This window comes from Vanacampus margaritifer, chromosome 16, assembly GCF_051991255.1.
Source record: "Vanacampus margaritifer isolate UIUO_Vmar chromosome 16, RoL_Vmar_1.0, whole genome shotgun sequence".
NCBI lineage: Eukaryota > Metazoa > Chordata > Actinopteri > Syngnathiformes > Syngnathidae > Vanacampus > Vanacampus margaritifer.
Genome location: NC_135447.1, coordinates 3,192,881 through 3,207,682, shown reverse-complemented (window position 1 = coordinate 3,207,682; position 14,802 = coordinate 3,192,881). Strand labels below are relative to the sequence as shown.

The 14,802-nt window shown below is 45.8% G+C and overlaps 1 protein-coding gene across 1 annotated transcript; it reads left to right on the top strand.

Moving 5' to 3' along the window:
- Window positions 1-105: 105 nt before the first annotated feature.
- LOC144035800 (actin filament-associated protein 1-like 1) lies at window positions 106-14,735 on the top strand. The gene is made up of 19 exons (XM_077545744.1): window positions 106-313; window positions 4,652-4,780; window positions 4,909-4,986; window positions 5,698-5,771; window positions 5,836-5,968; window positions 7,188-7,277; window positions 7,360-7,577; window positions 7,873-8,055; window positions 9,129-9,221; window positions 9,396-9,510; window positions 10,288-10,425; window positions 10,504-10,718; window positions 11,082-11,227; window positions 11,309-11,387; window positions 11,471-11,582; window positions 12,139-12,327; window positions 12,402-12,595; window positions 13,674-13,802; window positions 14,420-14,735. The coding sequence occupies exons 1-19, from the start codon at window positions 292-294 to the stop codon at window positions 14,444-14,446; spliced, it is 2,364 nt and encodes a 787-aa protein (XP_077401870.1). The 5' UTR covers window positions 106-291; the 3' UTR covers window positions 14,447-14,735.
- Window positions 14,736-14,802: the final 67 nt, after the last annotated feature.

The following is a 14,802-nucleotide window of genomic DNA, read 5'->3' as shown; positions in this document are numbered from 1 at the left end:
CAAATGCGACATGATCTTAAAGAGACAGCGTCGGACTCGTCTTTCGCCTGCTTTATTTTGATGCAACTTTAGCGGCGCTAGGACCCGGGAGCGTCCTCGCAGTCCAGCGGAGGTCCTCCCGCCCTCGCTCCATCCGGCGGCGGTCAGTTTGTTCGGCTGCGGCCGCCCGGAGGCTCACTCAGGCCGGCTGCGCTCTTGCCTCGCCTCGCGGTGGTTCGCGCCCAAGATCACGACCAAGCGACCAAAGTGGTGGCCAGACAGCAAAAGTATCCAAGAGGACATTTGGAGCGCATGGAGCCCAAACGCCAAAGCGGTGAGTTTTCACGTCAACTTTCTGGAAGAAGTTGAGCTTCAACTTGACGTCACTTCGCCGCTACTTTGCTAGCTGCTAGCTGTTGACGTCATGGCACCCGAAGTGAGCGCCAACTTACGAGCAACTTAATTGGACAAAGTTCACTCGAAAACCGAGCGAGCGAGTGTGTTGGGAGGACTTTTTGCGTTCGGGCTGGAAGAGTTACGAGCTTGAGAGTGACGTCATAGCCAAGTTCCTCCAAGTAGCTGCGGTGACGTCATCAGAGGAGGTGGAAGCGTACGACCGGAAGCGTCCAGTTGAATGAGTTTTGTGCTCCTTTACTTCCTTTCCTGCTGCCTTCTCTGCCCACTTGCCTCCTTCTCTCCTCGCCTCTCTCCTGTCCGGACTCCCTCGTCTTCTCTCACCTTCTTTTCCATGCAGCCATGCCTACTTCTCTTTCTTTCTAGCCTCCTTCTCATCCCCGACTCCTTCATCTCCTTTCTGCCCACTTGCTTCCTTCCATATTTTGCTCCCTAACCCCTTACATTTTTCCTCCTCCTCTTGTGCGTCACTTCCTTCCCTGCTCCTTTCTCTCCTCTCCTCAGCCTCATTTGCCGCTCGCTCACCTCCTTTCCTTGCTACTAAGCTTCCTTCCCTCGCCTCCTCTAGCCTCGCTCCTTAACACCCCTTTGCCGCTTTCTGTTCTCGTTCACCTCCTTTTCCAGCTCCCTCATCTCATTCTCTTCCTCTCTAGTTGTCTTGGTGTGTCTTCATCTGGCATGAAGTCATTTGAGGCCTCACACATGACCCCCCCCCCCCAACCCACCCCGGTTTTTCAAAGAATTCCAAAAGCAACAAGTTTTTGGCTGATCATCGTTGCCGCAGAAACACCCCAAATTGAATGACGAGCTAATAAAACTGAAGACGCCGATTGTCTCTGCCCGGGCGCCAAGTTGTGAACTCTGACCCCCACCCCCCCCCCCCCCCACATACGCACACGCCCAAAAAGGACCAGTGTCTGGAGAAAGATGAAGGACAAGAGCAAGAAATGTACAACAGACGCGGTCATCGTCCTTTGGCGTGAGAAGAAGATCACAAAGACATGATCTAAAATTGGAGTCTCGTGGTTCCAGTCTCATGACCGTGCGTGTGCGCATGTGTGCTGTGATTGTGTGTGTGTGTGTGCGCGCGTTTGAGGGGTTACAATGCGGCCTGTGTGGGCGAAGTGGACCACAAGCCGGTTGAGCAGCTGATCTTCTTCAGCCTCTTGGCCTGAAATTACAAACGTCAGCCACACGCAAACATGGCGAGTCTTCCCGGCCAAAATCTCAATGGACGTGAAAAGAGCACAAAAAGCAAGGATGGAAATGAAAATGAATGGTTGGCCGTTGTCCCGCACGTTTGACAGGAAATGAGCTCACAGCCGATCACGGTGACGAACCTGAAATTCATCGCGATCACGAATTGGGATCAAACACCGCAAAAGAGAAACTGTAAGGAGAGTCACATGACTTGAAGATGGAGCACAAAAGTCTTCCAACAACGCCACAATATGTACAGTATCATTCATCATTCAAAAATCGTAACAATAGATCAAAGACAAACACAATCGTTACTACATAAGGAAAGCAGGATGAAGTCAAAATACAAGAAAACAATATGTACTTTTAAAGGAATTAAGTTAAAATTGCATTAGCAAATTTTTGAGAGTTTTAGCCATAGAGGTCAAATAAATGAATATAAAAATGCAAAAACAAACTTATCTTAAAGAGGAAAAGTAACTGTTAGAAATTCTTTTGCATACCGCTAGATGGTGCCCGGGTACGACTAGTTTGGCTAGCAGCACATTTTAGGGTGTCACAATCGAATATTTTTAGTAGGGATGGGTGAGTACCGTTACCGGGTATCGGTATCCGTGCCGATACCAGCCCCATTTTAAAGTATCGTTACTTGTGATGGTGGCCAATAGCAATATCATTCGTACCTTTTACAATCATGAACTAGAAATGAGAAGAATCGAACATTTCCATTCATTTCATGCAATTTTACGGGAGGTTTGAGAATGAAATCATCGGATTTAAAGCTAACTCTTTGACTGCCAAAAACGTTAAATAACGTTTAGTAAAGTCCTATGGAGGAGTGCCAAAGACGTTAAAAGACGTTTTTTCAAAACAGAGGTGAAACTAACCATTTTCTATTGTTGATTACTGAAAAACGGAATAAGGTAGAAACAAACTTTTTTTTTCTGATGAAAGATGAGAGTCCAATCTTTCATTTGGTAGTATGTGTGTTTCCATAGTCCAAACACATAATTTTCTGTGGACCTTGAAAGATCAGTCAAAAATGCTTAAATCAGCTGGCACCCACGGCATCCCTTTTCTGAAAACGTCTGGCAGTCAAAGAGCTAAACAACAGCTCTCAACGATTACTCGATTATTAAAATAGCTGTTAGTTTGATAATTGATTAGTTGTTGATTAATTAATTAATTTTGACACCTCTAGCACATTTTGCGAATCACTATTTTAGAATAAATACTTCAGAGATGTATCAGATCAGGAACAAAGACTTTTTTCTAGGGTTAGGCTGTATTTGACACACACACACACACACACACACACACACACAAAATGGCCGCCTGACGATATGGTGGAGAGGCCCGTCCAAACGCAATCGCATGGGCATGCAGAAGTTGTCAACAACCCAGACAGGAAACTCCAGCTGCTGGCCTTCGCGACGCACGCGCGCTTGCTCACAGCTGCCGTTTCTACTCATGAATGGCCGCTCACACACACAATGCAGCTGTGGTGTGTGTGTGTGTGTGCGCGTGCCACGCCCCGTTTTTGACTACATCGGTTTGTCACCGAGTTGCTTTCTGATGTCAGAAGACAATGCGCTATTGTGTGTGTGTGTGTGTGTGCGTGCGTGTGAGAGAAGCAAGAACCAGGATGTGTGAGACGCACGCCCCAGCTCGGTCCGTGTTTTTCGTTTCCAGGTTTAAAGGTCGCGCCAAATGTTCCGTGTTTAGCTTCCACCTGTCGCATCCATGTGAAACTTGCATGCTTTCAATTTCAACCACCAGGCTTAGCAAGTTTTTTTGGGGGGGAAACCCTGTTTGTGTTCTACTTTTACGTTGGTCTTCCGTGTTTAAATTTCCGTCTTGGTCACGATAATGTTGTTGTTGCTGTTGATGATGACGACAGAGCGGCCTCTTGTCCGCTTTTCTTCTGCACTTTTACCTTTGTTTCCTCTACGGAAGGAAAAGCATCCTGACTGTGAGCGGCATCAGGATGTTCAAGCCCCCCCCCCCCCCACACCCACCCACACACACACACACACACACACACACACACACACACACACACACACACAGTCTCATACACTCAGAAACAGGATGTCAGCTTTTGACACGAACACAATAACTTTGCCAAAAAAACAAAACAAACATGACAATAAAAAAGATGGCAACCATCAGATATTTATCTCAGCCTTCCGCTGTTACACACGTGTTGAAAAATGCGTGTTTAATCGTGTCATAATCAATAATCGTTGACAGCCATGTTTAATGTTTGTCTGTTTCCCACCATGACATTAATTATGTTTACATTCAAGTAACACTAAGGAACTTTTCAACCTTAATGAAATATTTGCATAATTCTTTAGATGAAACATCAACTTTGAACTAGTTGAAGGTACCCTTGCCATGGCCCGAGGGGGCGTGTATCATTTTTACTAGCAACTTGAGAAGGATGGTAGGAACACTGTCGCACAAAAAAACTACAAATATGCTGACTGATTTATGATAGGGCCCGACCGATTAATTAACCGCCGATTATAATCGGCCGATTATTGTCCTTCAAACGTCGGCCAAAACAATCAGCCAATTGGGCCAAATGGCCGATTATTTTTCCTTTAAAAAATGATCACTGAAGAAAAGCAAAGTTTCCAACCATGAATTCTGACACTAATATCGGATTTTGGATGCAGCATCTTGTGTCTTGCTCATGCACGACATCCACTGAAGTGTGACGTGTTCACTGCATGCCGAGCTAAGATATCCGATTGGCCCTTGAATGCTCTGAACCAATGGCAGGAGCGCTTTTTCATGTTGAGAAAAAAAACCCTTAGGTATCGGTATGGTGTTGCGGTATCAGAATCGGTATCGGGGGCCAAAAAATAGTATCGGAACAACACTAAAATCTACGCTGTCAATTTAAATGATGTCCTGGTTTTCAATTAAGGGGCTGAAATCAAAAGACTTTTGCAGGACTTTCATTTAGACAAACGTAGTGCTTTGCCCCTCATGTTGTGGCATCTATAGGCCATTACAAACATATTTTTGGTAACGTGTGTTTGTGCAGAGTCGTTGGAGCGACTGGTCAGCGAGCTGGCCACTCTGCTCAAGATGTTGGACGGCGAGAGGGTCAGCGCCGCCACCGCCGACAAGATGGCGTCCGTGCGTGACATCCTGGACACACTGCAAGCGTCAGGTACCAAAAAACAAAACAAACGCGCACACACAAGAACATTTCACTTCACTTCAAGTTACATTTGTCTTTTTTCTAGTGCATCAGATTTTGGAGATTTTTTTATTTTGTGTTTTGAAATTTTGCGACAGGCGGTGGCTCGGACGTGTACGTCAACAGTCTTTACGGCAACGGCACCAGCTTCGTCGAGTCCTTGTTCGAGCGCTTCGGTGAGTTCTTAAAGTTATGTTTAAAAGGGAAAGTGCCACAAATGGTCACGGCCACCTCAGTGGGGCGAAATTCACTCTCCACATTTGCGTCATCCCCTGAGGAAGCGGTGAGCAGCAGCAGGGGCCGCGCTCGGGGAATCATTTGGTGATCTAACCCCCCAATGCTGAGTGTCAAGCGAGGCGGCAATGGGTCATTGGTTTCAGCTAAGGCCCGACCCAACTTTTACAGGTCCGGTCCGATATTGGACCAAATAAAATTCTCACAACCCATTAATTTGTTGATGCTCACAGTTCATACCATTTATTTTCAAAGTATTTACAGGCGTCAATTATTGATGGATTTTTGCTATTCCCAGGCCTGGCTGGGTCACTAACCTCGAGAATAGTCGAGGCCCACTTCAAAGAATTAAATAAGCATTTTTGGTCTTTCAACAATCAAAATATGAATCACAGGAAGAATATTTTGTCTCTTTCACAATACTTTTTACTTTGTTTTGTTGTTTGCTTGAATATCATTATCTTTCTTTGTATGATGTTAAATTATATATATCAATTTGAGTCCAAAATGAATGAAAAATCTGCCAATTGTTGCCAATTTGAAAAGTCCTAATTTGGGCCAACCAATGGGTCAGGCTCTAGACGCCAAAAAGCCAAAACCAAAAACGTACTTGTCAAGCCTGGTGATGATGATGTCATCACTTGTATCACCAGACTGCGATCTGCACACGCTCAGTACCTCTCCCGTCCAACAGAGGGAGGAAGAGGAGACGCTTCCCGACAAATCTGTGAGTTTTCCAATTGCTGTCGTTTTTGTCAAACACATGCATCACTTTTGCTTGCTGCCAACAGACGCCCACGGACACCCCCGCAGACACGCCCCCTCCTCTTCCCGCCACGCCCCTCCCCGAGGACTACTACGAGGAGGCCCTCCCACCGGACACAGACCCGCCGGCCCCGCAGTACTTCAGCACCAACATGGACGGTGAGCGTGAATCCAATTGTCGCGGCCATTTTGGCACGCTCGCTTGGAGAAGCACTCAAGATTTCGGCCCGTAGCAGTTGGGTGGAGATTTTCCAAGTGGAACTTGTCAGCCAATCAGAGAAGAGCTTTCCTGAGTGGGAAGGCGATATTTTGACAAATCATCAGGCTGCAGTTTTACTCTTAATTGAAAGGCCATTTTGTTCTGACAAAAAAACATTTTTATTCAGCTCATTGTCATTTCGAGAGTCATTCAGCAAAGTGTTAATTAGCGGCCATTTTGTGGCATCTTGGAAGGAACTATGTGGAAATTAATTGTGCCGCGTTTGGAATCATTCCTATTTATATGTTTTTTTTTATGCTAAAGCATACAGAAGGCTTTGATGCAGCCTCTCAACTGCAAAGAACAGTTAAAGAAATGGTAGTTATTCCACAAACGGCCAGCAGGTGGCAGCAGAGCAAAAGATATCAACCAGGGCCATGTTGAAAAAAAAACTCGATTACTCACAATGGATTTGTGAATAATGACGAAATTTAGCTATATTCTAATGCTAATTGTTGCAAAGCGGAAACAGATCGAATACTTTATTTTATTGACGAAAAAAGACACTTTAATCTTTCTTTTTGTAGGTTCCATGTTCTTATAGCAATCGAACACAATATTATGTGGGCTTTGCAAAATCAGTCAAGAACCAGTGAAACAGCCGGGAGCAAAGGGGGTTGCTTCTGTGAAATGGGAATGAATGAGTTAAAAGTAATTGTAATTATAGTGACAATGTCCTTCGTTTTAGTCTTTGGTCATTAACTTTTTACATGAATTGATTGATTTTAAATGTGATTTAAGTATATTTATTGTAATATTAACCGTAATAAGGACGTTTGTCTCACAGAAGTGATGTCATCGAGCAGCAGCCAATAGAAAAGCACCTCCAGATGGCGTCGCTCGACGACAATTTTGCCTGCTTGACTTTTTTTAATTGACCATTCATTAAATCTTACACAGAAGTACGCATTTAAAAAAAAAAACAAAAAAAAAACTAAAACTAAACTGAAATTCAGCATTTTTTAAAATAACTAATAAAAACTAACAGAGCCGCCCTGAATCTAAAGTGAAGAAACAAAACTCAAAACGAAATAAAAACCAACTACCGTATAATGAAATTTCCCAAACTCTTAATAACCCTGCTGGCAGGAAGTTGAGTTCTTGTTTTTTGTCCGGCAGCTGGCAGGAACTCCGAGGAAGACGCCTACTACGAAGATGCCGACAACAACTACCCCACCACCAGGATCAACGGGCCCCCCCACAACTCCTGTGAGTCCCGTTCATTCCTTCCAGCTTGGGAATAAACTTCTGCCGCTTGGCATGGAGTGACCCGTCTCGCCCGCGCACTCAGATAACGACTCGGACGCGGTCAGCAGCTCCTACGAATCCTACGAGGAGGACGACGAGGCCAAAAGGCGGAGCCCCCCGCGGAGGCCGGCCGCCACGGACGGGGGCGCCGACGCCGACGCGCCGCTCAGGGACTGCCGCATTTGCGCCTTTTTGCCGCGGAAGAAGCGATTCGGGCAGTGGGCCAAACAGCTGGTGGTCGTGCGGGATGACAAACTGCAGGTGAGAGACACGGGAGGGGCGAGACCGCCAGAGAGACGGAACGAGAGTCTGCGGGAGATTACGTTCGTAGGCCGAGAGTGTCTGACACAAACTTGAGAGGGAGACGGAAAAACCGAGACTGAGTGAGAGAGAGACTACGAAAGAGACGAAGAGATAGACTGAGACTAAGAATAAGACAGACCAGAAAAGGGCGGGAAAGGAAGAGAGAGACTCAGAGATATGGCGAAGGGCAGGCAACCACGGAGGGAGTGTGAGCGGGTTTTGGGCCGTCAACTGTCTGTGTGTGTGCGTGCAGTGCTACAAGAGCATCAAGGAGGCGGCCCCCCACACGGAGCTGCCCCTCGGCCACTGCAGCGTCCTCTACGTCAACAAGGACGGACGCAAGAAGAAGAGGCACGAGCTGCGCTTCTCCACGCCTGCCGGAGACCTTCTGGTTCTGGCCGTGCAGAGCCGAGAGCAGGCCCAGCGATGGATCAAGGTAGGCGACGAAATGGGTTCGTCGTTTTATTTGACACAACTTTTTGGGGGGTTGAATAACTTTAACTCTTTGACTGCCAGACGTTTTCAGAAACGGGTTGTCCCCAGTGCCAGCCGATTTTAAGCATTTTGACTGATCTTTCAAGGTCCATAGAAAATTATGTGTTTGGACTATGGAAACACACATACTACCAAATGAAAGATTGGATTCTCATCTTTCATCAGAAAAAAAAGTTTGTTTCTACCTTATTCCGTTTTTCAGTAATCAACAATAGAAAATGGTTAGTTTCACCTCTGTTTTGAAACAAACGTCTTTTAACGTCTTTGGCACTCCTCCATAGGATTTTACTAAACGTTATTTAACGTTTTTGGCAGTCAAAGAGTTTAAAAAAAGGGGGTCGGTTCATTTTTTTACGCAGTTCAATTGGGTTATTCAAGTTACCCAAGAAGTTGGGTCAAACAAATAACCCCAAAAACAACCTCCAAAAATCACCTTGCTTTGCGGATTATTCGTTTTAATTTGTTCAATAACTCCAAAAGTTTGATTGGTCCATTTTCTGACCAAACCGTTTTTTAGTGTTAGCGACTTTCTAAACTCATGAGAGGTGTTTATTTATTTTTTTTAATGTTTCCATATCGTTGCACAACGAGGCAAAGTGATCCAAACGCTCTCTGGCGCAGGTTCACCTCAGTCCATTCCACAACATATCCCCCCCCTTTGGGGGTCATGGACCCCAAACAAACTCATGTTTCTTGCTTCCCATTTGCCCCGAAGTGTGAAAAGGTTGCATCAGATTGGTGGCGTCAATCGATAAAGTACAGTTTGATTGATGACTTTCCAATAACTTGATTTCTGATCATCAAAGGGTACGTTTTTGTAACGGAGTGTTTGTCTGTAGTACCCGAGCGGGTTAGCTTGCGGTGGAGGTCAGGGGTCAACCAGAGGGCAGGGTGGCAAAAGGACCCAGTCTGAGGGATATGCTGGAACTTCCCAAACAAATATCCAACAAATCAAAAGAATATAATAGGATGATATTGTTTTATGTTTTTAACAAAATGAATCCAAACTTGCAGGTGGTGCAAGACGTCGGCAGCCATTGCGGCAACATGGACGTCCTCAACGCATCGACTTCTCCCGTCGTTCAGAGGAAGACGGAGCTTGACAAGGTGCCTCCTCCTCCTCCTCCTCCTCCTCCTCATCATCATCACAGTCACAGGAGACCTCCCCCAAGGCATATCGAACCACAAACCTTGCTGCGTTTGCTTGTTGATGGCAGGAAGTTGTTGACGGGCAACTTTGCAACATTTAAAGTCAAAGTGACCGAACGATTTCTACCTCAGATGCTGCAGACTGACAGACAGACGTCAGACTCGGACAGCGGGCCCACCGCTGACGGTCAGTCATCCGCGCACGGACCGGCGTCAGGACCAGGACGCGACGCCGCTGACACACTCGGTAGGCTCACACTCGCTCATGATAAGCACAAATCACAATCAGCTTTTTTATTATTATTAAGGTCCAATTGTGGGGAGAAAACATTGAAGCTTCTAATGTAATCCTAATTGCTAATTCGGTGGAGTGGTTACTACAAATATTACTTTAGTTTTGTTTTTTGCACTCTTGTTTTGTGCTTTGTGGCGCGAGGGGCTGACAGGAAGTGAGACGGGAGCAGATAGGACGTCCTTCCTGGCCGCTTCCTTCTATTGTATGCCGATGACATCACAAAATCACAAATAGTCATTGGGGAGTTGGCAATGAGTCAAAGAATAATAAAAAAAAAAAAAATGCTGATACAGTAGTATTCATAGTATTAGTATTATTTTATTTGCATTATTTTTCAAAAAAAAATAAAAATAAAAGCTTGAATAACATGATACACAAACTTTAATACAAATGTAAAACATTTTTAATGAAAATATGCAACACAATTTTAAATGTATTTTCTAAATCATTTCATCACGATTGCACACTTTTATTCAAAAATAACTTTTATAAAGTTTTATGAGAATTTGTCACCATTTTTTTTTTTTATTGAAACTTGAAATTTAATTTGAGTAAGTAAAAAAAAAAAAGTAGATCAGTAATTTTTGGATGTTTTGTCACCGTTTCCACCAACTTGAGATTGACATGTTTAAATAAGTTTCTTTTTTTTTTGTATGTGCCCCTCAGTCGAAGTCGTAAACACATTGATTGATTGATCCCGATGGTGAGCCATCTGTATTTGGATTCCAGGCAGAGCGAAGCGCGGCGCCTTGTCGGAGTTGACGGGCTCCATGAGTCGTGCGGCGGGAAAGACCATCAACCAAATCATCACCTTCTCCAAGCGCAGGCCGCCCGTGCCCTCCGGTCGCCATGACAACCCTGGCTGTGGTAAGGCTCGTTGCCGATTGCTTCGTGTGATCAGCTGACCTCAGTACCAACCCCCCCCCCCCCTCCACCCCCTCCCAGGATATCTGAGCGCGTGTGTGGGCGGAGTCTGGAAGGAATGTTGGTGCACGGTGAGAGCGGGAAGTCTGAATGTGCAGAGGGACCCGGGCGACCAGCGGCCCCCTGTCATGGTGGTCCCCCTACGGGGGGCTGAGGTGGCGCCAGGGGGGCTTGGCCCCAAGCGGCCCTTCTCCTTCCGCATCCTGCAGGGAGGGGCGAAGCTAGCGGCCTTGGAGGTAATCATGTGGCATCATCGTCTTTTGGGTCCGACCGATTATGGCGATTCCAATATTTGGAATTTGGATTCATCGGCCAATTAATTGAAAAAAAAATATGTAATGACTAATAGAATTTCTTTTTTGGTCTCTTAACGTGGAAAAAACAGTGCAAAGAGTCAGCCCTTTTTTCCCCCCTGATTTTAAAAGCACTAACATCTGCCAATTTAATGGTTGGTACTCACGGCGGCGACGATACGATTTTCAAATGGAAGAAGTCACAAGTCGGACTTTGAATTGGAACCCCAAAATTCAAATTGAGCAAAATGTTTGAATTTCCAATTGTGGGATTGGAATGAGTGTTTCCGTTTGCGTGCGGGTCAGGCCAGCTGCTCGGAGAGTCTTGGCCGCTGGCTGGGCGTCCTGTTGGCCGAGACGGGCAGCGGCGCTCTGCCCGAAGAGCTCCACTACGACTACGTGGACGTGGACACGCTGACGGACATCCGCCACGCCGCCAGACACTCCTTCCTGTGAGACACTTGCACATCTTGCTGCCCACTTCCTCTTGTCCGCCTTCATCTCACCCTTTTTTCTGCCTCACCTCCTCTCAGGTGGGCCACTGCCGCCGCCGCTGCCACTCCCTCCCACGGGGGCGTCGCCACGTACGACGACGTCTACGAAAGTGTGGCGGTGAGGTTGCCGTCCCATAAATATCCACAATAGCAGATAAAAAAATTAAAACATTCCGACAATAACGTCACGTGTCACTACAGGATGACGACGACACGGCGGCCAGAGGCGACGCGGTGAGGCGCCACGCCTCCTTCTCCAGCAGGGACTCTGATAGGACGGAGCAGCAGGCCGCCATCAAGAGACACGCCTCCAGTGAGTTACCGTCCGTCAATCATTCGAGTTTGACGTCGTCAATCCGCTTCTAGTGATTCTCGACTCCCCGATCACTACAAAAGGATTTTACGTTAGTGGACTCTATTCTGCCCCTCAGAAGGTCACCGTTTGAATTTATGCAGCCTTAGAGCGCCCTCCCGTGGTAGCTGTGTGCATTGTTTTGCTGACGGCACGCAACGCCGGCCCGTTCATGTGCAAACTGTTGGATTCGATTTTGTTGTCGCTTCGGGTCCCAGCGGAGCGGTCTCGGCTGCGGGGAAGTGTGGAGGCCACTTCAACACCATCTGTTGAATCTGTTGATCTTTAGGATAACACGGATTTATTTGTGTATGTTGAAAAATAGAACGGCGCCTAAAAAAAATATCGCATAATAAATCGCAATCGCAAAATTTAGTGAAAAAATCGCAATTCGATTATTTTCCATAATCGTTCAGCCCTAATAAAATAAATCCTTAGCGTTTTGGTGAACGATTCCCATGCATCCATCCTCGCAATACATTCCTACAAAATGGCCGACTGACTATATGCCTTCTAGATGTTAACCAGTACGCTCGCTATGGGAAACTGCGCGCCGAGGACGACGCCAGGAGATACGTGACGCAGCAGGCGGAGCTGGGGAGGCAGAAGGACGTCCTCAGGCGTGCCCTCAACGCCCTGCGCGCCGAGAGGAAAACTTTGAAGGAATTGAAGGACGCCAAGGAATTGCGGGACAACGGCGCCGCAGGTGAGTTGCGACAGTCACAGACAGCAGCGCGCAGTGTAGCCAGTGTTGACGTGTCTGTACGTGCGTGTGCGCAGACGGCGTGGTGGAGCGTCGTCTGGTCCAGTTGGAGGCGCTGTGCAGGCAGAAGGAGGAAGAGCGGGTGGAGCTTGAGCTCAAGCTGACCCAAGTCAAAGAAAACCTCAACAAGTCATTGGCCCGGGGCGCCATCGTGTCCCCGCCCTCTAGCGCCATCGTGTCCCCGCCCACTAGCGCCACGCTCACCACCAAGGTAGCAAAACGTTTTCTGAAAGCAGAAAGCTTTCAAATCCGCACAGCGGTTGTTCTTTACGTTTTCAATTGGCAACCGAAACATGAAAGCAGGACTCGTCATTTGTTTTGTTTTTAAGTCAGTACACTAAAAACAAAAACAAAAAAAAGTCAGATTTTTCATTTTTATGAATCACATTTTAATTGTGATGACTATTTTGGCTTCTATAATGAAATGCTCAGGGATATTTATTGTACATTTCAGTCTTTCTCAAGCAGTAGTCAGCCAACCACTAGGGGGCGAAACATACTTTTCAGGACACTGATCTGAATATATGACTGGATAGCCATTAGGACAACACTTTTGAAGCTGGGAGGCCGCCATATTGCCCCTCCCAAGAAACGTTTCTCGGCATACCATCCTATGCATTTTTCAAAAATAAACGTTTGAGACATTACTTGATTTATGATGTTTAAATTTGTTAAACATAAACAAGAGAACTTCAGACATTTTACAACTTGCCTAAATCCATCTATAAATTATATGCTTAATGATATTTACCGGCGGAAACATGATTTTTTTTTAATTTGAGAATTATAACTGTAATTCCACAAAAGATGCCTCTGCCAAATCTAATATTGGGGTCTAAGGAAATGAGCGATAAAAGAAAAAGGGGGTCTTCAAATCAGCACATGCCGTCTACTTGTTAATTTTATTACATTTTTACTTGCTAAAAAAAAAAAAAAGTGACCACCGCGCTACAAACCCTCGGCCCATTTACTAACTGCCTACGAGCTGTACATGTCTAATCTTTATGAATACCGGATAGTTTATACAGTAGTCTGCTCGCGAGATGGGAGGAGCAAGATGGCCGCCATGTCGCTTCAACGGCTTGCAACGGGCTGGTATGGGCTATCGACTATCCAGTCATATATTCAGATCAGTGATTCAGGATGACATACCCGGTTTGTTTAACACTGCTAATGCGTGTGTGTGCGTGCGTGCGTGCGTGTTTGTGTGTGTGCGTGCGTGTTTGTGTGTGTGCGTGCGTGTTTATGTGTGTGTGTGTGTGTGTGTGTGTGTGTGTGTGTGCATGCAGTTATGCAGTGACAAGGCGAACAAAGCGTCCAACAACAGCGCGATTCCCGTCAACTCGGCTTCAGAACTCCGAAAGCGGCCGCCCTCTCTCTACGCCTCCGCCAAGGGAAACGTCATGCAGAAGGCCAAGGTGAGTTCACGTCGACCTTTTGCTTTCATGCGCTCACGATCTTGAAAAATCTCCCTCACAAGTCCGACAACTGAGATTTGAAAGCAAGATTTTCTCGACAAATAACGCATCCGAATATAAATTTCTAACCAAAATGAACTGGCGTCAAAAGTTAAATGTTGGATTTCAAAGTATTTGAATTTTGAAAATAAATCAATCTAAATTGAGTTTGGAGTCGCACAGTTTGACTTTCAACAAATCTCATCATCTACAAGGAAATTGTTTTATGCTTGTTTAAAAAAAAAAAAAAAAAAAAAAACGCTTCATAGCCTCGATGTCAAATTTCATTTTATTTTCAAATTTCATTTAAAAAAAGTAAGCATAATTTTGTTGATGAATATTCTAAAATGTCATCAAAAAAACAAATTTAAAGGTTCATGTTTTTGTCATCAATACTTTTGGTGATGAAGTTTTTGCTAAAGTTTGGTTTCAGTGGGGCTGCAGATCTTGTGATCTTGTCTCAAAGTCGTCATTTTACTAAATAAAGAGTCATTTTGAAAAATACGTACTCAAGGCAAGTTGCGATACCTGAAAAATCGTGAGACGATGACCTGCCGCCGCCCGCTGCCGTTTTGCAGGAGTGGGAATCCAAGACGTGCACGTAAAGACGGCCACGAGGAGGACGCGGACAAGACCCAAACGGACACAAGGTCGGCATGACCTTCAACACGCCAACTTTGCGCATTGACTGACGCCATGACGGGAGGTAAGCGCAGGCCCTTCCCCTCCTCTCACCTGGATATTATGAAGAAAGTATATGAACGACGACCCAGTGGCGCCCCCTGGCTTCTGATTGGATGACTTTGACGGCTAAATTATTATGATGATTATGATTTAGCGTATTATGCTACTGCACTTTATGGAATTGAACTAAAAAGACTTGATCAACGTCTACTTTGTCCTCTCTTTCTTTGGGTAGCAGCACCACCCGGTGTACGCCTTGTGTACTGCACTGTTCCAA